Consider the following 25005-nt stretch of genomic DNA (forward strand, 5'->3'; position numbering starts at 1 on the left):
TTGATGTACTTGTTCCTTGGTTCCAAACTAAATTATAGAAATTATTACCAGCATATTTTATTAATTCAATGTTTATATTGTCTTCACCTGGAAACTTTTCAGATTTACTGTTATTTAAAGCATCTCTAAATTCTCGTATATCTTCCTATCTTATCCGTATTTTCATTTGATGATATATTATACAAGTTAGTATCAATTTCTGTCCATAAATTTTGGAAGTAATCTAAACGAGATTTATTTATTTTTTTAATTATTTGGAGATCAATATTTTCTTTAATGTCCTTATTAATATTTTGTAATGATTATATAAAAAGTGGGTCTTTTCACTAATATATCCCTTCCATTTTTGGTATAAAATGGTCCCACATTTCTCTATTTTTCTTTCTACATGCCTTTCTAGCTATTGCTCTTTTTATTTTATATTCAACTTCTGTTCCTATTGTTTTGCTATTTACCCATTTTTATAGGCTTCTTTCTTTTCCTGTATAATGGTTTTAATATTATTATCCCAGTTCCTGATGCCTTTTTTTTTCTTTTCCATTTACCTTTAGTTTCCAAACATTCATTTGCTATTGTAATGAGAATATTTTTTAAAATTTCCCATTCTATTTCTATATCATTACTTTCTTTGATGTTTTCTGACATTTGTTCTATTCTCTGTTTATAAAGGGTTCGGATACTTTCTTCATCTAATAGAGTAACTCCGAAAGTTCTAGTCAAATTTGATTCACTTTTCTGATTTGATTTTTCCCATCTTGGTGGCATCATTAACTTTCCTATTACCAGATAATGATCCGATTCAATTTCATGGCTTCTATATACCCTGGCATCTGTAATCATATTTGCTATTTTCATACTGCCAATAATATAATCTATTACACTTCTAAGATTCCTAACTCCTTATGTAAACTTTTGACATTCTTTATGTTTAAAAAGTGTATTTATAACGTTTAATTCATTACCAATAACAAAATTCCTTAATCTATTCCCATTTTTATTACAAATTGATTCTCCATTTGTCCATATATTAGCTCCATATGGCGTATTACCCATTCGGGCATTCATATCACCCAATTATAAGATACTCATTAGGATTAACCTTATCTTTGATTCTTTGTAACTGTAAATAAACCTAATCATCGTCTTCTTCTTTACCTTCCTCAGGGCCTTAGCAGCCAATAATTGTAATATATCCATTACTTATTTTCAGCCTTAGTTCTAGGATTCTGTCATTCCAATAAGAAATAGTAAGAAATATTATGTTGAAGTGATTTATGGATAAATTTCATGATTCCTGATTTTGCATGTTCTTCTTTATTCACTCCACTGTAAATATATGTATAATGCTCAGTGTCATGTCATCAGTACCCTTCTGTTTCTTCTTCTTTTCTGTTATTACACCTATTTTGATGTTTCTTTCATATAAAATGGAGTCTAATTGCTGGTATTTATGATATATACTGCTCACATTCCAAGTGGCTTATATTTAAATAATTAAATTTTCACTTCGTTTTCCATCTCGATTCCTTTTTCCAGGCCAAGAAATGCTGCAAATTCAGTATAAGGTGGGCACTGCAATTTTAATAGACTAAAATACCTTCCGAACACATTCCACTCCAAAGCTCTTGATGTACGTATAGCAGTGGGAATAACACTAACTCTAATCTCACTGTACCTTTCACCTAATAATATTTACACGTTAAAAGAACTGGAACTTGCGAAGAAAGTACCATTACTTTTTTACCTCTTTGGTAAAAAGCTGATGGTATCATGTTGTTTAGAATATTCATACCTTTGAGAGACGGCTAAAATTTTCTATAAACAACTTACAGATATGGACCCTGCAGAATCGATACAATTTTTCACAACAAAATGCCACGGCCATTTATTTCTGCAAAAAAAGCGCAAGTTGATTCAGAATTTAAACTCAGATTAAAGTATCATCTGATCTCTCTCAACAGTTATATTCGTTTCCCGATTTTAATGCTGGACTCCAAACTCAACCTTATTTCACACATATAACACATCTCAGAATAGTCTGCTTGAAGAAACCTAACATACTCAGAGCCATTTCTGACATGACATGGAATACCGATAAACACATTCTTTAACATTTGTTATCAAGTCCTCTAGATTATGGCGTTGTTGTCTACAGCTTGGCTAGGAAAGGTACGTCCATCAGATATAATACCATCTAATATAGCGTCCACTGAACTACTCAAGGGACATTTCGAACATTCCCTTGCCAGAGAGTCTCTATATAGAGGCACACGAATCTCCAGTTCACCTTACAAGGAAAATGCTATTTCTCAGTTATGAAGCTAAACTTCAAAGCCTTCTAGACTATCCGGTTGATCGTTATTTTTCAACCGAAACTGGACAATGTTCTATAACAACAAACTCAATGAAAATAAACCCTCTGACATTAGACTAAAATATTTGATGCACATTTGTAATTTTCAATTTGACAATATACATAAAGAGTGATATACCTAAGCCTACCCCGATCACATAAATCATCCTGTCCGTGTAAGCGGACATAGTATGTATCTGTCAGCGGTACCAGTGGTCCCCCACAAAGTGGTCACTGTGAAGCAGCAAAATCTACCAGGGCCAGATGAAGGTGTGAGTAGTGTAGGTGTCGTGAATATAGTGTTTTTCATCTGGCCACTTAGTTACTGGAAGGCCTCCCCTTACCAGGAAGGGGCATTCCAGCATTCATCCACGGCACGAGGAGCCGCACCAGGTCAGTAGAGGAAGTCTTTCGGGGGGAGTCTACTCCTTCCTGCCAAGGAAGGAGGGAGACGACCCAAGAAATGAAGTAAGGATCCTGTCTGGGATATCTATTTTCAACAACGGGGTAAGATTTCTCTGTCAAATATATAATATACTGACATAACGAAACAGGCCTACGCGCTCTGGATTCATTGAGGAATTTATTGTAGCTTAAACACAGAGCGTACAGATAAAGCAGAAATATATGAGCTTTCGGCTATATGGTAGCCTTCGTCAGAATTAAAATACATGAATGGCAGTTGGAATGAAGATGTGCACTGCCAGGTGCGTGAGACGCGAGGTTTAATTGTTTGTTGACGTCTGTGGCTGTGACGCATGATGACGTGGCCAGCGCTTGTCCAATGACAGAACTACTGACTCTGTGATCGGGTTGACTTGGTAACCACTGTTCCTGTTTAAGGATTTATCCGAAGATTTTATATTTAATGATTCCAACCAGGTACGCTTTAGGTAATGGTGGGATCTGTCTACCACCACGACATCGCGGTGTGGGTCGATGTCGTGGTGGGTTGTCCAGACATGTTCAGCGATAGCTGAGTGTTCTATATCCGCTAAACGGATCGCTCTTTTGTGCTCCGAGAGACGTTTCTCGAGTCGACGTCCAGTCTCTCCGAAGTAGCAGCTAGTGCAGTCACGGCAAGAGATGCGGTAGACTAAACCGCTCTGCAGAAGGGTGGGGACAGGTGTTTTCACGTTGGAAATGAAAGAACGCAGTTTCCTGCCTGGGAGCTGGATGCACTTTATTCCGTGCGTTCTCAGGATTCTGCCGATCTGTTGTGACAGGTTGGGGTAGTATGGGATGAATGCCCTTGTGGATGGCTCGTCACTGTTGGTGTTGTAGCTGGTCGTCACGATGTCACGTGTCTGTAGATCACACCTGTCGAGGACGTCAATGGGGTAGCCACACCTCGTAAGGTCTACTTTGACCCTAGTGACCTCTTTGCGTCTTTCATCAGCGGAGCTGGAGTGTGTCCAGGCGCGAGTAAGCAAGGTTCGGGCCGTGGAGAGGAGGTGGCCTCGCGCGTGTGCTGACCGGAAGTTGGTAAACTGGCCAGCACACATGGGCTTACGATAAACTGTAGTCCTCAGGTATGTGCCTTCACGTCGGACAAGTGTGTCTAAGTATGGTAAAGAGTTGTTCGACTCCAGCTCAATCGTGAACCCTCAACGAAAGAACTGGTCTCACACCCGATGACATTTCCACCGCCCTCAGACTGTGCTTAACAGGGGGTGCGATCATATTTAATGACTCAGTCTACCAGCAGATATATGGCACGGCCATGGGTACCCCGGTCAGCTCAGTCACAGCAAACATCGTGATGGAGGAGTTAGAGGGACGTGCGTTTGCACACGCACCTGATCACATCGCCTTTTGGTGTCGCTATGTTGACGATGTGTTCGTGGTCATCCCTAGAGACTCAGGTCAGCGACTTCTATCATACCTCAACTCACTATCGCCCTTCATAAAATTCACGATTGAGCTGGAGTCGAACAACTCTTTACCATACTTAGACACACTTGTCCGACGTGAAGGCACATACCTGAGGACTACAGTTTATCGTAAGCCCATGTGTGCTGGCCAGTTTACCAACTTCCGGTCAGCACACGCGCGAGGCCACCTCCTCTCCACGGCCCGAACCTTGCTTACTCGCGCCTGGACACACTCCAGCTCCGCTGATGAAAGACGCAAAGAGGTCACTAGGGTCAAAGTAGACCTTACGAGGTGTGGCTACCCCATTGACGTCCTCGACAGGTGTGATCTACAGACACGTGACATCGTGACGACCAGCTACAACACCAACAGTGACGAGCCATCCACAAGGGCATTCATCCCATACTACCCCAACCTGTCACAACAGATCGGCAGAATCCTGAGAACGCACGGAATAAAGTGCATCCAGCTCCCAGGCAGGAAACTGCGTTCTTTCATTTCCAACGTGAAAACACCTGTCCCCACCCTTCTGCAGAGCGGTTTAGTCTACCGCATCTCTTGCCGTGACTGCACTAGCTGCTACTTCGGAGAGACTGGACGTCGACTCGAGAAACGTCTCTCGGAGCACAAAAGAGCGATCCGTTTAGCGGATATAGAACACTCAGCTATCGCCGAACATGTCTGGACAACCCACCACGACATCGACCCACACCGCGATGTCGTGGTGGTAGACAGATCCCACCATTACCTAAAGCGTACCTGGTTGGAATCATTAAATATAAAATCTTCGGATAAATCCTTAAACAGGAACAGTGGTTACCAAGTCAACCCGATCACAGAGTCAGTAGTTCTGTCATTGGACAAGCGCTGGCACGTCATCATGCGTCACAGCCACAGACGTCAACAAACAATTAAACCTCGCGTCTCACGCACCTGGCAGTGCACATCTTCATTCCAACTGCCATTCATGTATTTTAATTCTGACGAAGGCTACCATATAGCCGAAAGCTCATATATTTCTGCTTTATCTGTACGCTCTGTGTTTAAGCTACAATAAATTCCTCAATATACTGACACGTTAGTATATTAACTATAAATTTTGCAACTTCATGAATACAAGATTAACATTCTTAACAATGTTTACTAATATATATATACTGACGGTTTGTATACAGATTCTGATTGGTGTTGCGATCATCTTTTCTTCTTTTACACTCTCCAAATCACTATCAGTTGAATGTAACAGTTTTACTGCAGCACTGTGCACATTTCAATTAACTTCACAGAATATTACCACCCTTCATAACACACACTGATTCCATGAGTGTGGCCAGATGGTCTGCGACGGCCAATAAATTTTCAACCGCGCATCCCTAAAACATATCCGTTCCCTTTTAAACCATCTACATGAACAATCATTCGGTTCTGCTGGATTCCACAGGGCATGCCGGCATCACAGGTAAAAAAAATGTGCAGAACAAGAAGCCCAACGCTACAGCATCCACAAATTATCAAGTGCCATATATATAGAGATTTTCTGCCGTACATGGAAAAAAGGTGAATACATCTCAGTGGTTAAAAATGAAACTCACAAGCGAAAAACAAGTTACTCTAAATCAAACCAAACAGGAAGCACAATTTTAGAGTTCTAATTTCACACAAAACAGGCAGGAAGAAGTTATTCTAACAACATTAAGCAGGGAATGCACCCAACCCAGCTGTTTCTTTCGTAGGAGGACGACCCCTCGGGCAAGCACTGTTCATCCCTGTTTACCGTTAAACAAACTCTTACACTGTAAGTGTTATTCCCACATTAGAAAATGCACTCTTCACTTCGTCACGATTGCAAGAACCTTTATGGAAATAATGTGAATCTGAATGAGCTATTTACCTACCTTAAGCAAATACACTGAGTTCGCTTTGCATTAGCAACACCTACCAAATACCTTGCGGGGCCACCTTTTGCCTGCAATACAGCCAGTACACGTCTTGGCATTGACTCCACAAGGTCTGCTGTGGTAATGCTACCCATGGGTTGCACAATGGTCCCGTAATGCCCGTACATTGTCAAGAGGATGGTCATAGCATCAAATGTCCTTTTATGGTGGATCCCAAGCATGCTCGACTTGCTGAGATCGGCAGACATGGAAGGACGGAGAACTCACTTCCATAAGGTTAATTCAGTAGGCCACGTCGTGGATTACTGAACTGGCTTCTAAACACGTGACGAAGGCCGTACGTGGTTCAGCATTCGTCATAGTCAATCCTAAATTGGACTTTGTCAAGATAATTAGTCATAACAATCAATATGCTGTTTGCATAAGTGTGGCTATTCCTTATGGTTCTTTTTAGTTTCACTGTACTGTCCACCAACTGCCAACATTACACTCCATCTTGGTTATCTTGATCAAGTTATTAGGGTAATAATAGGAGACTGTTGCACCCATACGACTTGCGGTTTTCTTTCTATGGGTGCTCTATATAATTCATGTAGCACAGTATGTGTAAAGTTGTGGCCCGCCTCCGTGGCGTGGTCGGGTACTGAGAAGCAACCTTCTTGGTAATCACCGCTTCCTGGTAGCAAAGTGGCCAGAAACAACTAAATAATATACACACTGCACAAACATAGCATTTTTCTCATTTCTATCATTTTACGGAAAACACATGGCAAAGTTGAACTAACGTTTAGGGGTCGCCCTAACCCATATCTACGTGGTTGTTTCCAAGTGCACAAGAAGAAGCCGGCTTATTACCTTATTAGATAATGCCAAGAAGATACCAGCTTATTACCTTATTAGATGATGTCAAGAAAGTGTCAGTTTTTAGGAGAAAGGATGCAGTACCTATTGTAATCTTGTTAACAATTCCAAAGATTACTTAATTTAGTTCAGGACAAATGCCTCAAACGAAAACCATAAAAGGTTATAGCCCGACATGAATGATAACCTTTTATGAAAACTATAAAAGGTTATCATTCATGTCGGGCAAAGACTCGTTCTGCACACAACTTTTTGCAAACTCGGTTTGCTACCTGGTGAGCCGATCTCATATTCTGCAGGAACTGCGTGGTGAAGTGCTGATGAACTAGCCAGCTCCTTTGAATCACCAGGCGAGTTTGTTGTAATGTAATGTCGTGTATTTGCTCGATAATAAGATTATTTGATTATATAATTTTATATTCGATAATATAAAAGGTTCACTACCGAGAACTGTAAGAAAAGCTAAAAAGAAGGGGGAAATGTATTCTACTTTCATCAATTGTATTGTTAATAGTAATTAACAATACAACTAATAGGTTTACTGCTGTGATCTCAAAAGTAAACTACAGTCATCCAGATTGAACTCTCTCGTCTCACCAAAGAAAGAAGTACGAGTTCAGTCAAATGTGAAAACAACGTTACGTGTGTATTTCGACATTCAGGTATTTTCATTTTGAACTTGTTCAAAATAACCAAATAGAGCATAGTTTGTTTGTTATTTGGTTTTTAGGAGCATTAGCAACTAAGGCCATATTGCTCCGGGGATATGCGATAGTCATTTCCTGACATTTCCGCATCCTCCGTATTTGGTGGTCACGGGCTCGAACCTCGGTCTAATCAAGAAGCGTGTGCTACGCACTGCTGCTCCTGCCCACCTGGCTACGGAGGCGCCCAAACAGTGCATAAGGCCTATTGTAAAGAGGTTTTCGTTACAAAAGAAAAAAAAAGTTAGTAGTGATCGCCGCCACCACTATCCACTATTTAGTGGATAGTTTCTCCAACACGATAATACTGCTGCATACGCTGCAACACTCACCGTTCAAAAAAAAAAAAAAAAACAGAAAAGAAAACATTTCTGTAGTACGTCTCATTCTCCGTGTCACTTGACTTCGCCTGATGCGGTTCCTTTTCCATTCCCAAACTTAAAATTACGCTGAAAAACGAGCATTTGGTGACATCCAACAAAATGGACAGTGGAACTCAATCGACTCACAATTGAAGATTTCCAACGATGCTTCCACATGTGGCAGAACGTTGGAACATTTTCATGTCATCATGGAAAAACTGCTTCCAAGAGGAATGCTATAAATTGTTGTGCATTTCTTTTTTAGAAAAATAGTCTTAGAACTCTTTGATGAGACCCTCATACTTTTGAAGCAACCTGCATATTCTGACATGCCTAATATAAAGCTAACATTTTTATATTTCAATAGAAAGAATATTAAAAGGCTCTATTACTAACTACCGTCAATCCATACATTAGTTGTAGAGGAACAATTAAAAGTAAATTTAATGGCTAATCTAATCATATGCTGCAGGAAATCTAAATTAAAAGTAGAACACAGAATGAATAACTGAAATACAGTAATAATTCTGTTAAATGGAAATGGAACACTATTAATATAATTTGATAAGGAAAGCAGAAAATTCAAGTTCTGTAGAAAGGATAAGAAAAGTTAAAAACTATGAACGTGGAAAAAAATATTACCACTGGCCAATCGATTTGTTCCATTGAATCCACCAAGCACATAAAGTGCCGATTTGTAGGTTATTAAATTCACGCCACTTCGAGGTGTTGACATCGGATGAATTTCTGCCCAAGTATTGGTCTTCGGGTCATAAACTTCGGCACTATTCAAAACCTGCTGACCATTAAAGCCTCCAACGATATACACCTTACCTGAAAATTAATAAACCATGACACTCAGGCAATAATTATCTCAAAATAGATTACATACGATTGTGTAAAGAAGATACTAAAGTATTAAATTAATAAATTATGATTTAAATTTTTATTATTATTCATAAAGACTAATGCATTAGGGCTAAAAGCCTCAATGCTGCGAAAGAGATTAGACTGTGTATTTTAGTGCAATTGCATCATTTATACACAGCTAAATATAGATTAGCAAATTTGCAATAGAGGCATCGTTTAAATTACATCTCATATTGTGAATACCTTCACGACGAGTTGGATTGACATTGCACTACTTCGAATAAGTAAAACTTCACCCGAAGGAGAAGACTGTTGTTACTTATTCTCAGTTGATACCACCACCACCCAGACGGCACCGTTTCAGGGCTATTTTGTATATGTGTGGGATAATAACTCGACTATCCACTTGCCCCTGTTAGACTTAGAAAAGCAAAAAGGTAGATGGAAAGTAATAGTAGGAGTGGAAGAAGAAAAGAAAGGGTGTAGAAGAATGAAAGGGATAGTAACTGCTTCAACTCACACCACTCAAAAACTCATCGAATAGGAAACGCTTCCCCAGTGGAAAAGACTGTTGTTACCTATTCTTGGAAACTCCGGACATCATTTTGTATTTGTGTGGGATAATAACTCGACTATCCAGTGTCCCTATTAGACTTAGAAAAGCAAAAAGGTACATGGAAAGTAATAGTAGGAGTGGAAGAAGAAAAGAAACGGTGTAGAAGAATGAAAGGGACAGTAACCCCTTCAATTCACACCACTCAAAAACTCAAACTCCTCGAATAGGCAACGCTTCCCCAGTGGATAGGGCTGTTGTTACCTATTCTTGGAAACTTCGGACATCATCAGGCTTCCCCTGGTGCCGTTTCAGGGCTATTTGGCCCTTCTTCGGTGGGTGGGTAGGTACCCGAGTGATGTAATGATGGCAAAACAGTTGTGAAGTACATCTTCACAATATGAGAGATGCCTGATGGTGTATGATATAAATTAAGACTCTAATGCATTAGGGCTTAAAGCCTAAAGCTGCAAAAGAGATTAGACTATGTGTATTTTAGTACAATTGCATCATTTATATACAGCTAAATATAGATTAGCAAATTTGCAATAGCGGCATCGTTTAAATTACATCTCATATTGTGAACACCTTCACGATGAGTTGTCTTTGTTGTATACTATTTCTCAGGCTGGCTTGGAAGAGTTCCCAGTTTGCCTTTGCTGTAGCGTATCTGTGGGTGGTTTGCCTGGTTGCAGGTGTTGTGGCCAGTGATTTGTTTAGAAGAAAAGTTGACACGAAGGTCGGACGTTATCCAGGCCTCACGGACGATCCAATTGGAATTGTTGTTGGTAGCGTTCCTTGTAGCCATGATGACATCTATGGTGGTCTCACATAGCGTGTTGCAGAAGATAGGCAGGCTGTTGGCTAGGTTTAAGACTGTCAGAGTTGTGTTTGCCAGGAACTCTTCGAAATTGGTCTCGTTTCTGGTACCCTGTCTATCTGGAATATGGCTGTGTCACATCGACGACCGACAGTTTGCGTCTGCTCCCACAATTATTTTTGCATTTGGAAGGTTGTTAGTAGCCAAGTTTATATACCTTATGGCGAAGTCAATATCCTTGCCCGGACGGCAGTAAAGGGTTATAACATACAACTCTCCCGAGGCTGTGGTCAGGTGGGCGCACTGGCCCAGGGTGGGCAGAACTGAGTGATTTTAGTGACTATTACGCCCAAGTTTCTTACCAAGATCGCCACCCATGGGGTGTGCAAAACTTAAGGACCAGTCAGGTTTTCACCTGTAACTTCTCTTAGGAGTGATCTGGATATGGAAAAAGCATACCAAAGAAATCTCATGAGGTACAGAAATGATGAAGGAAACAACACCGAGAAAACAACGGAAACAAAACAGTACAGAGGGACATTAAAAAATAGCAATATAGCACAGATGCATCACTGCCAAAGATGGAACAAAGGGAATAGGTGGTCCTCAGTAGTAGATATGGCCATCCCTAATGTTGATGCAGGCTTTGCACCACCTGTCCATACTTAGAACAATGTTGTTGATAAATTCTTGTGGTAACAACATCCATTTCTCTATCAGCACCATCTTCAGCTGGTCAACGTTTTCTGGTGGGTGTGGACGTGCCACTAGGCTTCTCCCCAGAGCGTCCCATATGCGTTCGTTGGGATTTAGATCGATGGAACGGGCAGGCCAATTCATACGAACAATGTCCTGACTTTCCAAAAGCATATCAACAGCTGCAGTGCGATGTCGTGTGGCGTTATTATCCGTAAACACGAACTTGGGGCCAATGGCACCTCGGAACAGACCACCTCAATACAGTAGCATGCACCGGTTACAGTACCGCCTTCCAGCATCTGGAGTTGTGTACGTCCATCCAAGATAACGCCTCCCCAGACGAGAACGCCTCGATCGCCGTATCGATCCCTTTCAGTGATGTTTGTTTGTTATTTGGTTTTTAGGAGCATTAGCAACTAAGACCATACTGCTCCGGGAATATACGGTGGTCATTCCCTGACCTTTCCGCATCCACCGTATTTGGTGGTGACGGGAGCGAACACCGGTCTAATCAAGAAGCGTGTGTTACGCACTGCTGCTCCTTCCCACCTGGCTACGGAGGCGCCGTGATGTTTGTGGGGTGATACCATGTGCCAACCTTTTGCCAGATTAGCTGACTTCCAGAATCGCTGCTGAGACTGAACCTACTCTCATCAGTAAAGAGTACCTTACCCCAGTGCGCTGCTCTCCAGTCCTTGTGTTCGATTCACCACTGTAAACGGTGTCTCCCATGGGCAGGTGTTAAAGGAACACAGCATACTGGCCGTCAGGCAAACAGTCCACCTTTTTTGGAGTCGCCTGGCCACAGTAAACCGCGATATCCTGCGTCCTGTGCAGCTGGTTTGCAATGGATCCCGCTGTCTGATGTCGGTCCCTCTTGGCCTGTAGGAGTATATAGCGTTCATCACTGGGCGTTGCTTTTCGTGGACGACCACCACTGGTCCTTCGAATAGCTGTACCTGCCATTCTGAAGGCCGACCACGCACGTGAGACGATGCTATAGGAAATACCGAACTCTGCAGCCACACTCCCCGCACTTCGATCTTCCTCCAGCTTCCCAATTATTCGACCCCGGGTAAAGTCATCTAGATGTTTGTCTACTGGCCATTTCGTTGTCTGCAGCACTGTATGAAACCAATCGAACATCTGTAACAATTGTGCTGTTTCGTTTGATTTTGTTGGTTGTAACCTTTAGAAATACTGTTGGTCCTTACATTTTGCACACCAGTGTCTTTGCTTTAATGTAAGTGGGACATTTACTGTTTCTTATTGAGTGTGCTCTATCCAGATTCAGACTCTTGCAGTTTGCACAGATTGGATCGGTGTTTTTGTTTGGGCAGTCGCGGAAAGCGTGGCCTTTTGCCGAACAATGGCTGCAGGTGGGGATGGTCTGGGTAGTGTGCCCAAACTTTCCACACGTGCAGCATTTGGGCACAGTCACGTGCTCCGGAAAACGATAGCTGCCCCAATTTACATAAATTCTGTTTCGGTTGTTTATAGTCTTACATGCCGAGGGGCGCAAGCTGAACTACCCAGTTCTGGTAGTCACCATCTCTTGACTTAGTTGTATACTTGGGCGTCAGTAAGTCTTCCTTGTTCATATCGGTAAAGGTGATCAGTAACTTTCTGTGATATATCTCTTCTATTAACTGGTCTGGGGTGTGGGCTTTGGGTAGATCGTAGATTACGATTGAGGGCTCTCCTCTTTTTTAGGTGTGGCTGCAGTTAACCCTAGTTCAGGTATTTTCGGGTTATTCATGATTTTCTGTGCTTCCTCTCTTGTGTCCGTCTCTATCAAGACCCCGGCATTCCTCGTTTTCCTGACGGCCTTGATTCTTGTTGTTTTGAACTCTTTGTTTAGGTTGGTCATTATTTGAGTCTTCAATTGTTCGCTTGATTGCTTGCCTTCAAGATTTGTTGGTCGCAGCACCACTAGGTGTGGTTGATTTATTAGGGTCTTTCTTTTAGGTTCCAGCATTTTACTTGCTGTTGTTTGGTCGCTTGTAGGTGTCCTCGGCGCTTGTGCATATGAAGGGGCGCGCTGTGGCATTTGTTTGACTCCATCCATGCTTCGTGCTTCCAGTGTCGCCTCGGTCTCCTGTAGTTGGCCGAATGTGTTCATTAATATGGTTTCTAGTTTGTTCCATTGTAGAACAATTTCTGCTCGAGGTGAGGAAGTTATTCTACTGCTGTTTTCTTTCATTATATTCTCTAGGGATGTTCGTAGCAGCAGTGTCTGCTCTGGTACAGTTCCCTTCGGTAATGTTAGATCAAGCTTAGGTATATTTTCTGACAGCCTGGATTGGTCGTCCATCCCTCCTGTCAGTTCTTGCGGATCCTTTGTCTCGGTAGCGCTCCGTGTTTCCCGATCAGATTTCGGGAATATTCCTCTTTTATTTTTTCTTTTGGCAGTTGGTTTTTGGTCATCAACCTCTTCCAGTCTTTCAGGTTGTTCTGGGTGTATCCCATGTCTGGGTGGGACCTCTTCAGTTTGGCTGAGGGTGCCAGTCTCTATGACTTCTAAGCCGTTAGCATGCATTTGGCTTAATTTTCGGATAATCGAGGTTTTCCGAATTAACGGGGTGCTGATTGATTTCCTGCACAGATCTCTTCAAGAGGCGCTGAATGATACCTCGCATGAGTTCGTAGGTTAGATTGAAGGAGGGCTCTACTGTTTGTAGGGGGGGGAACAGCCAAGTGTCAAAGTACCCCCCGAGCAGTGGGGGTTACTTTCCTATGGGGTTTTCTGAGGACAGCAAAAACAGTGTTCACATCAAGTTTGTCTTTAGCCAGCGGGTGGTTGATTGCTGGAACAAACTTCCATTTATCTTTGTAGAAGTTGATAGCTTAAATAGATTCAAGGCAGAACTTGACGACCATTTGGGGTGAGGGGACAGGTGAAATAAGGGTTTTTTTTTTTTTTTTTGGCTGATGCTATATAAGCTTGCTTTCTTGCATCATGTGCCCTTGCTAATGCTAAATTTCTACACTCCTTCCTCAGACTAATCTGAAAATCTAGTGCGTTCAATGCCCGTTCCCCATCCATATTTGTTTTAATAAATATCTCCGTAATCATTTTTTATAAGCATATTTTAAAAATTTTAAAAAGTCGGGATGGCAACACACCCGTCTCACAACTCTTCCTATCCTACGCTATCAGTGTCACTTTGCTCTGCTCTGTTAATTTTAGTCCCCAATATATTTTACTAGTTATTCTTATATCTTTCCAATATATTTAATAATTAAAATTCTCCAAATATGTAGGTATAAAAGATATACGTACAACTTTTTTAAATTCAGTTATTTTTCTGTCTACATTCTTATTACGTTTACTGCATCCCTCGCTATCCTTCCCCTCCTGAAACAAAACTGTCCTTCCACGTTTTCTTCCATCCTTCTATTTAATGTTTAGCATTATCTTTGCTGCATGCGATACTTGACAGTTCTAAAAACTTTACATTTTACTGTGTTTCTCTCCCCCCTTTTCTAACAGTATCATTACTGTGGTCTTAAAATCTTCGAACCATTCCCCTTGCTTGCAATTAACCTACATAATTCTGTTAACTCCATCGATACCTTATTTCCATTCATTTCCTTTAAAGCTGCGATCATTTTTCTCCATTATGGCCACAAGCTGCCTTAATCCATAATTTAGACATTATCAAAAGCATCCTCTTTCTGCCACTTCTTTTACCAATAAATAATTATTGTTTCAACTAATCATTTAACCCAATGAACGATATCCCATAGGATACAGGGTTTAATATGTAGTGTATATAATATATTCAAGTGAATTTGTTGTTGTTATTTGGTTTTGAGGAGCATTAGCAACTAAGGCCATGTTGCTCCGGGGATATGCGGTGGTCATTCCTTGACCTTTCCGCATCCTCCGTATTTGGTAGTCACGGGCTTGAACCCCGGTCTAATCAAGAAGCATGTGCTACGCACTGCTGCTCCTGCCCACCTGGCTACGGAGCCGCCACTTCAAGTGAACAAGCAAACAAATGTACATGCGAACTAAAACATACCCGAAGTAAAATAATCCATTATACCACAGAAGCATATTGTGAATGAAATAATGCTTACCATTTAAGGAGTTGGCACTTGCATCGCTTCTTATCTGATTCATGCTAGCTATCACATACCACTGGTTTTTTTTGGCGTCGTATCTTTCTCCAGTATTTACACGAATATGGCCGTCGTAACCACCCAGGGCATATATATAATTGTCTACCATGGCTACGCTCACATAGCATCGAGCAGTGTACATACAAGCTCGTTCTCTCCACTCGTGAGTCTTAGGATTATAGCAACGCATCGTGTTAAAACACTGGTTCCCATCAAAACCTCCTATCATGTAGATAAGACCATTCATAGCAATCAAACCATGGTAAGCTCTGTGAAGAGAAAATATTACATTTTTAATAAAAAAAAAAAAAAAAAAAAACAAACTTATAAAAGCTTCTATCTAAAGTAATAAGACAATATTCATTTTAATCAGCGGATACATTTTTTTTTAATTTCATCGAGAGAGCAAGTCCTCTATAATAATCTACACTATGCAATTAAAAGTATTCGAACACCGAATACTTTTAATTGCATAGTTTAATTGGGATGAATGAAATAATGGATCTCAGATGTTGTTGTTATAGGCGCATCAGCAACTTAGGCCATATTGCACCATACATAATATGTCTGTATTTAAAGACTAAATTCACAATGCATAATTCCATATGGGCATAAATTATCTATATAATATCAGTGTAGATACACCATAGTTAACCCATTAAATTAAACTAGGTACGTACCGTGGAGGCATCGTTTTAATTATATCTCATATTGTGGCTACCTTCACAGCGAGATACCAGATATTGCACTACTTCGAATAAGTAAAGCTTCTCTAGTAGAGAAGACTACTGTTATTTATTCCACCACCCAGACGGCACCGTTTCAAGGCTTTTTGGCCTATCATCGGTGGGTTCAGGTACCCTGGTAATGCAAACAATAGGGCAAACATAAGCATGCCCATATGGAATTATGCCTTGTTCATTTAGTCTTTAAATAGAGTATCATTCTGCTCACCATTTGGCATCTCCTATATTGTGGAATTAAATTCGCAACTGTGATGGCATGTTTGCATTACCAGGGTACCTGCTCACCCAACGATAATAGGCCAACAAGCCTTAAAACGGTGCGGACTGGGTGGTGGTGCCCACTGAGAATAAGTAACTGTAGTCTTCTCTACTAGAGAAACGTTACTTATTCGAAGTAGTGCAATACCTGGTATCTCGTTGCGAAGGTAGCCCCAATATGAGATATAATTAAAACGATGCCTCTACACTACGTACGTAGTTTAATTTTTATGAGTTAATTATGGTGTATCTACAACGATATTATATAGATAATATATCTGTAAATTGCGTGTGTTCTATGGTCGATTTACTGTTTGATGGACGAAAAACCACGCAACACTCACCTGAGACCGTTTAATTCAGCCACGTTGTGAAAATGGCTCATAAAATTCCTCCTGTCGTTGACAAGATTCGAACTCGGTTCTTTTTTCTACCAGATGTGGTGCAAGACTGCGAAAGCCACGAAGGCCACGACAGATTTGGCTTCAGTGGCAAGGTACTTAGATGATATAAAAGGATTAAAGCACCTCAACCTACGTGTCAACTGGCTTCAGGTGCCATGCGAGTTTATTGGTGATCATACTGGTTATCGATAACGTACATAGCACTATCTCCGCTTTCATTTGTTTATTTGAATTAAACGTTTGAAAGCCAAAAAAAAAAAAAAAAAAAAGTTAAGTGAACAATAACGCAAATCAACAAGCCTATTTCATCGGGAAAAAAAATACAATGACCAGACAGATCTTTAGACACTGATTCCAAATCTGTTTTCGGTTTTCCTCTAGCACGTCTAGTTTTTGCTGTTGTTGTAGGGTTTTAGGTTCATCAGCAACTTAGGCCAGATTGCACCGTATGTGATATGTCTGTAAATTGCATGTGTTCTGTGGGTGGTTAGTTTTCTGTTTGCTGGACGAAAAACAGGAATTTTCAGGAGAAAAAACCAAGCCATCTCGCCTGAGACCGACTAACTCAACCACGTTGTGAAAAAGGCCAAAAGGTCCTGTCATTATATATTTAGATTCAATAAAGCTTCTGACAATGTTCACACGAAAGACACTGTTCCTGTATAAACTGAAGCATTGTAGCAATAAGGGATAATGATTGCTATGGACAAAGGGAGGGTTGGGTGTCTGAGGACAGAAGCCTATATATATATGGGCACCACTCTTCTTGGACTAGTGTTATCAGCATAGACACCGAGGTTTCAGTGATGGACCTTTTACTCTTCGCAGTATTTATTAACGACACTGATGAAGGCATACTGTGCTTATTGTCTCAGTTTTCAGACAATACAAAGGTTGGCAAAATGGTAAATGACAGTAATCAAGGCATACTACTGTAACAAGGCCTAGAAAGATTAGGCAGATGGGCTGAGAAACAGCAATTGAGGTTTCGAATTTAAAGGCGAGGGCACATGGGCAGAGGTATTCTCAGAATAACTTAACAATTAAGCGGTACCACACTCAAAGTAGTGTGAGAACGAAAGAAACCTAGGGGTAAATGCACAAACCAACTAAAAATTCTCTGAACAATGCAGGCGGGCTGCCAGAAGAGCCGATGGGGTTCTGTCAATAATATACGGGAACTTTGGCAGCAGGGACAAAGAAATGATATCCCATTGTATAAAGGCAATAGTTAGGTCATGTTTTGAGTACTTCATACGGGTATGGAAGCCTCATTTTAAGATATGGATCTCTTAGAACCGTGCAGAGAAGAGCAACCAGATTGTCAAGAAAACAAATGGGTACTACTCTTATCACAAAAGACTTCGGTTCTGCAAAGTATAGTGCTAACTAGGCACTTGTAAGAAACCTGATTGAAATGTTCAAGTCTTTAAATGTAACGTATCAACTCTGTGGTACCACACTGACAGTGGTAGAGAATGAAAAGGGCCTGGGGGTAATTGTGCAGGCAGATATCAGGTTTTCTGAGCAGTGCAGATGGTCTGAAGGAGTAGCTCAAGGTGTCTTGTCAATGATATACAGGAATTATTCTAACAGGGATAGAGAGGTGATTATCCCCTTGTATAAGGCAGTGGTCAGGCTACACCTTGAGTACTGTGTACAAGTCTGGAGGCCTCATTTTAAGAAGGATGTAGAGCTGTTGGAACGAGTACAGAGAAGGGCAACAAGATTACTGAATAGAACAAAGGGTTGCTTTTACAAAGAAAGATTTAAGTTTTGCAAATTACAGTGTGTGGAGACTAGGCACCTGTGAGGTGATCTGATATAGGTGTATAAAGCCTTGAATGGTTTGAGCATGCTCAATGCTGATGGGATTCTTCCTCTTGCTCAGAATAATCACCTGAGAGGGTATAAATTCAAATTGAGGAAAGACGGTTGTAGGATGGAAGTGCGAAAGTTTGCCTATAGCCGGTGGTTAATTGCTGGAACAAACTTCCATCTGTCGTTGTAGAAGTTGATAGCTTGAATAGATTCAAGGCAGAACTTGACAAACATTTGGAGCGAGTGGATGGGTGAAATAAGGGAGGGGGGGGTGGTTTGGCTGATGCTATATAAACTTGCTTTCTTGCATTATGTGCCTTTGCTAATGCTAATTTTACGGAAACCATGCCATTTTTGATGAGAAAATTCCTTTAGTGCTTATGCTCATCTTATTCCACTGCTATCATTCAGTATAGTGCGTTGAAAAGACCTGATTCATAGTCCCGTCTACCACGAGGAACTCTCTGAGCTTTCTTTCATACTACGTTCTAGTTAGTCAGTCTCGTTGATTAGGGCCAAGAAATCCCTGTATGCTTTTTCTCTCCCAGAAAATCGGATATTTAATACTGCAAAGAGGCTTTAGTTTCCCGTGCTAAACTAAACTTGACATCACAAAAGTTGATTCATCTACACTACTGGGGTATTACAGTTTCAACAATCATCCATAAAAATATAAAAAATAAATGAATGTGATTCTTGAGTGGCAATTATACGCAGATAGAAATATCTATAATCTTTAAGTTAAGAAATAAGTACTGCCTACTTTAGAGAAAATTTATATTTTATTTCCTAAGAAATATAACACAATACCTACGCTTCGTGGGACGATTCTCTACAGCAATAAGCCTGTTTCTTCAGCTTGTTGCTGCAGCCTCTACGTCTAGGGTGTCAAACTGGCGGCCAGCGCAAAATTTTTGTTGCCCGCGATGCCCAAAAATAAAATGTTAAAGTAAACAATTAAAAAGTACCTATTTATAATTCTAGAATATAAGGATTAAAAAACGTCTCTAATAAATATAAAAAATAATCATTTTAATTGATATTAATTAAAAAAAGACTGGATCGATGGAGCCTTGATTAGAAAGAACTAAAAATATAAATAGTAATTTCAAAATGAATGAAAATTGAAATTACAGTATTATCTTTAAATAACATTGTAACTTTTTAGTTTATTTCTTTAAAAATAAAAGAGTTACATTTTATTTTTTTAAATATTTTTTAAATGGAGAAATGTTAATCTAAATTTCTTTAACATTTAAACTAATATTACAATATTGCAAATGCAGCGTTTTTTATAATTTTATCGAAAAGATACTTCATTCGTACTAGTTCTTTGTCGGGATCTGTTGTGTTGTGTGCGTTGTGTTTGCTATCTATAATTTAACAAATACCTAAGTAATCGTTTTTTTAATTTTATAATTTTAATTTAAACTATAGAATTTATATAGAAAATGTCGCTTTCATCACCAGTCAAGAAAAGAAAAATTGACAACGAGGAAAGAAAATTCCAAGAAAAGTGAGAGCTGAAATATTTTTGTATGGAAGTGAACAGTAACATTACATGCTTAATTTGTAAGGAAAATATTAGGGTTGCTAAAGAATACAACATTAAGCGGCATTATAACTCTAATCATAAGGAACAATATGCGGGCTTCGAAGGAAAAATAAGAGAAGAAAAATTAAAAACAATGAAGGAAACACGTCATAGTCAACAACAAGTATTTACAAAAGTCATGAAAACTAATGAATCAGTAGTAAGAGCAAGTTACGAAATAAGCTATTTGTTAGCAAAACGTTCAAAATCGTTCACGGATGGTTCGTTAATTAAAGAATGTATGATGAAAGCAGCTGAAATCGTCTGTCCTGAAAAAGTGCAATCATTTCGCGATATTTCATTATCAAGAAATACAGTGATAGAGAGAATTAGCGAAATGGCAGATAACATCAGTTCTACAGGATATATCTACAGAAGTCTTGTCCTTTTCAATTGCGATTGATGAAAGCACAGATATACGAGATGTTGCTCAAGTTGCTTATTTTTTCGTGGTTGCGATAATAACATGAGGATCACCGAAGAATTGTTGGAAGTTATCCCTCTTCTTGGAACTACGACTGGCGAAGATATTTTCGCTGCTGTGTGGAGCATTTTAGAAAAGTGTAAGCTTCCACTTAACAGACTTGTGTCTGTAACAACCGACGGTGCTAAATCAATGACAGGTGAAAATCGAGGATTTCTGTCAAAATTAATTAGAAAATTACAAGCTGAGTACCGATATAAACCGAAAACCATGGCTTTCCACTGCCTTATTCATCAAAGTTCTGTGTTTAAAAATATTAAAAATAGATGATGTATTGAAAACAGTAACAAAAACAATCAACTTTATTCGAGCGAGAGCCTCAACCATCGGAAATTTACTTCTCTTCTTAAAGATTTAGAATCTGAGTTCGACGATCTTCCTTATTATACAGAAGTTCGATGGTTATCATACCACAAAGTTTTAAAGAGATTTTATATGCTTTTGGAGGCAATAACAGTTTTTCTTGAAATGAAAATGTATCAGTTATAAAAAATCCTCTGTGGATTAAGGATTTGGCATTTTTAATTGATATTACAAGCCACGTCAATAATCTTAACATTTCATTGCAAGGTAAAAATAAGTTAATAACGAACATGTACGACGCAATAGCAAGTTTTGTACAAAAACTAACGTTGTTTAAATTTCATTTAAAAAAAGACGTTTTGACCCATTTTCCTACTTGTGAGCAGTAAAAAACACAAAATCAAAATTGCTCTTTCTCACAATATTGTAACAAAATTGAGGAAATCAAAAACGAATTCGATAAGCGTTTAATGATTTTAAAGAGTTAGAAGATATGTTTTCTCTTTTTGTTGGACCTTTTTCATTTGAAATCGAAAAAGCTCTCACTTTTATTCAACTGGAATTAATTGATTTCCAAAATGATTCATTTTTGAAAGACAAATGTCGAGAAGTAGGAATTCCAAAAATATATTCTTACTTAGGTGAAAAATACCCGGAAATTAAAAAGTTTGCTGCGCAAATTATGCGCTACTTTGGGAGTACATACTTATGCGAGCAATTATTTTCATGTATGAAATTAAATAAAACGGTGTATAGATCGAGATTGACAGACAAACATCTTTCCGACATACTGAAAATTGTATGTTCCCAGTCTTTGACTCCTGATGTTGAAAAACTAGTAGGGGGTAAACGCTGGCAGGTTTCTTGGAAAACAAATTAATTATTTTCATAAATATATTGAATATTTAATTTTTAAATAAAAATAATAATATAACAATTATATATACTAAAACCAAAGGAGCGCAAGGCAGCCAAAGTAACACACCTCTATTAGTTACAATTTATTAGGAAACGTTTCGGAAATTGTTATTGTTACAAAATCCATCTTCAGTCTTTGTAGAAATTTGCGAAAAGTTTCCTAATAAACTGTAACTAATAGAGGTGTGTTACTTTGGCTGCCTTGTGCTCCTTTGGTTACCATTTCATCAACAGCCACTTTACTCCCATTTCTTCACTATGCATACTAAATTCTAAATTACTTGTAGTAGTAGTAGTAGTAGTAGTAGTAGTGGCATGTGATGCAAGAAAGCAAGTGTATGAGCTTATACAGCATCAGCCAAAAAAAAAAAAAAAAAAAAAAATCACACCATTCCCTCCAAATGCCTGTCCAGTTCCTCCTTAAATTTATTTAAGGAGGAACTGAACCTATCAACTTCCACAACGACAGATGGAAGTTTGTTCCAGCAATTACCCACCCGCTGGCTAAAGGCAAATTTTCGCACATCTATTCTACATCTGTCTTTTCTTAATTTGAATTTATATCCCCTTAGGTTCGTAATCTGAACAAGTGGAAGGATCCCATCAGAATTCAGCGTGCTCAACCCATTCAATGCCTTATACACCTCAATCAGATCACCGCGCAGGTGCCTAGTCTCCAGCCACTGCAATCTGCAGAACTTAAGCTTCTCTTGGTAAGAGGATCCCTTCATTCCCCTCACCAATCCTTGAATAAAAATTTAAATGTTAATTACATATGAGTTTTAATTATCCTGATTACGCTACTGAATCCTGAATCAATATATAATATTTAAGAAAATTGTATGCGGCCCGCGAAAATCATACCATCACACAAAATGGCCCGCGACAGAAATGAGACACACCTGCTCTACGTTGACTTACAAACTACGTCAGATGAATTTTTTTTTTTTTTTTTCAGTTGATGGAAGAAGTACAAAATCATACTACGAAACGTATGTTTTGTATATATTTCTTATAAAATAAAATATAATTTCTTCTGAAGCAGGAAGGAAGACGCGCTCATTTCTAAACTAGGAAAAGAAAAGATTAGTGAAAAACAGCATCCTTCATTTCAGAGCTAGTCCCCTCGATTTTTAACCAGCAACCCATCCATTATGCAGGCGTACACTAAATTTCAGTAAAACTACCATATTCGTTTTAATAGACAAACAATCTTTATTGTAGTAATAAATTATTACATAACCCATGGCGAACAAGTTTTGCGGCGAAGTGTCGCATACATCGAATTAACGTGGCTGAATACCTTGCGTTGAAAGACCCAGATGAGTAAGTTCTACTAAGTAGAGTGAAGACATCGATCATTAATAAAAGTACCTGTACACCACAACATGTTTAATCCTTCATCGTAGATATAAAGTTCTAAATGAATGAAAACTACGAACAAATGGATTTCTCTACACATGCAAATAAGTGATATGCTGCTATGAAGTGATGAATGTTTTTCAACAAATACTAACTATCCATGTTGTCATAAATTTTTGTTTGTTGCTTAAATTTTTAACATGCGTGTGACTTAAAGACTATTTAATAGCAGAGCATGCTTGAAAAATACATTAAAAATGTGCCCTTAATTTATTATACGTTAGGGTGGAGCCACACATTATGCGTGGGTTTAAAATAATGCATTAAAAAGTAGTCTACCTCTGTACACAGTAAATAATTTGTAGTATGATTTTGATTATTTCTATAACAGAGCTTTAAAATATTACCATGCAGAAAAAAGATAACAGCTACAAATTATCTTAAAAATAAACTGAATACAGTTCACAATCCAATCCCCGTACGAATGGCTATAAAAGAATATACATAATTTTACCTGGGCATGTTGTCGGAATAACTAGAGAGAAACCACCTGTTTGATCGTATATCATATGTTTCCATGACATTAGTAGCGCTTCCTGTGCTCCATCCTCCAATCACAAATATCAGCTCATAAGGAATACGTGGCCGGAGTAAAGGATGGTGCAAATCAACAGGTCGGATACCTGCGGGTACATCCAATTCAACCAAGAGAACTGAAGCTGGATACAGAGTATTCTGACACTCTTGACTCTCTGCTATGTACGGATGGGTGATGACCGTGCCCATATAGAAACTGGAAGAAAAATGTATAAAATACATTGTTTTAGTTCTCTTTTAATTGTATTATATATTAGATTTCAATTTTCAAATGTGCATCGTTTTATAATATTTCTCGAGAGCCGTACTTGCAGCACATAGATCACTTACGCATAGCTACATAAACCGAAACGAACACAACCAAGTAGGTTCGGCAAAAAGCTCCTCCTCTCTTCAGGATTTTGATCTACCCATCGAATAGCTGACTGGAAAGCAAGCTCTTCGTTTCGAATATTCAGTTCATCAGACTTCAAAAATTTCTCCAAATCTTCAGCGGGCAATCGAGGAAACTCAGTGCTATTATAAAACACCTGCAGAAATAAAAATATATACAATAAACACAACAACACATTGTGAATTTAAATTTCATATTTTCTTATTAAGCTATTATATTGAACAGAGACTTAAGAATATGCATATACTTAAAAAATGTAACTTTATCTACACCAAATCAATAACACTGTGAACTATTTGGCATTATCCACAGTAGCAATAATCACTTTCATATATTTTCGTTTTTATACAGGATGTGGTAAAAGGATTTGCTACATGCGAAATAAAAGTTAAATCTCTATATTTTTTTATTTAAATTGCAAAGTACATAGCAAAGGTACTCGGAAATCACTACTTTAGTAATGCGATGTCAAGTCACTGCCAGGTAACATATACCCCCCTCAACTTCAATAAAATTCAAGAATGCTTAGCATGTTTTGATTTTACCTGTATTCCTTTTTCACTTCGCGTGCACGCGTGCGTGTGTGTGCGCGCGCGCTCTGTCTCGTAGACTGTCGAGGTCTGGGAAGCCAATTCATATTCCACATGGAGATCAGGTTTTCAAGAAACTACCCTCACAACAGTTTCACGCATTGCCTCACGGCATGAATTTAATCCCGCCTTGTTTAAACCAAAGTTCTGTATGCTAAGCTTCGATAAAAGAAGTAAAAATAAATTCTGTTTGTACTCTGCCTAGAATCAGAGAAGTTTACAAGATAAAGGACTATAAGAAATATTACCATAATTGGGTATATGTGATACCCACATGGATTCAAACACGCAGCGTAAATAACTGTACTTGAACAGACCATTTGGCAAGGTCATAGTCGAGTTATCAACCGCGAAAGTACAGTAGTATATGTGTGTGAGTTTATCGTGATTCAGGCTCACATTACTGCTAAA

The 25005-nt window shown here is 39.1% G+C and overlaps 1 protein-coding gene across 1 annotated transcript in view; it reads right to left on the reverse strand.

Moving 5' to 3' along the window:
- Window positions 1-25005, reverse strand: part of LOC150081937 (kelch-like protein 10) — a 103571-nt gene that overhangs the window by 54328 nt on the left and 24238 nt on the right. The window contains exons 2-5 of the mRNA XM_090380373.1: window positions 23941-24140; window positions 23528-23806; window positions 15082-15392; window positions 8696-8887 (exon numbers count right to left, since the gene is read on the reverse strand). Of these exons, the coding sequence (XP_090236499.1) occupies window positions 8696-8887; window positions 15082-15392; window positions 23528-23806; window positions 23941-24140 (982 nt within the window). The remainder of the gene's footprint in view (window positions 1-8695; window positions 8888-15081; window positions 15393-23527; window positions 23807-23940; window positions 24141-25005) is intronic.

This window comes from Mastigoproctus giganteus, chromosome 8, assembly GCF_048544385.1.
Source record: "Mastigoproctus giganteus isolate SK-2022 chromosome 8, ASM4854438v1, whole genome shotgun sequence".
In the NCBI taxonomy this organism is placed as follows: Eukaryota; Metazoa; Arthropoda; class Arachnida; order Uropygi; family Thelyphonidae; genus Mastigoproctus; species Mastigoproctus giganteus.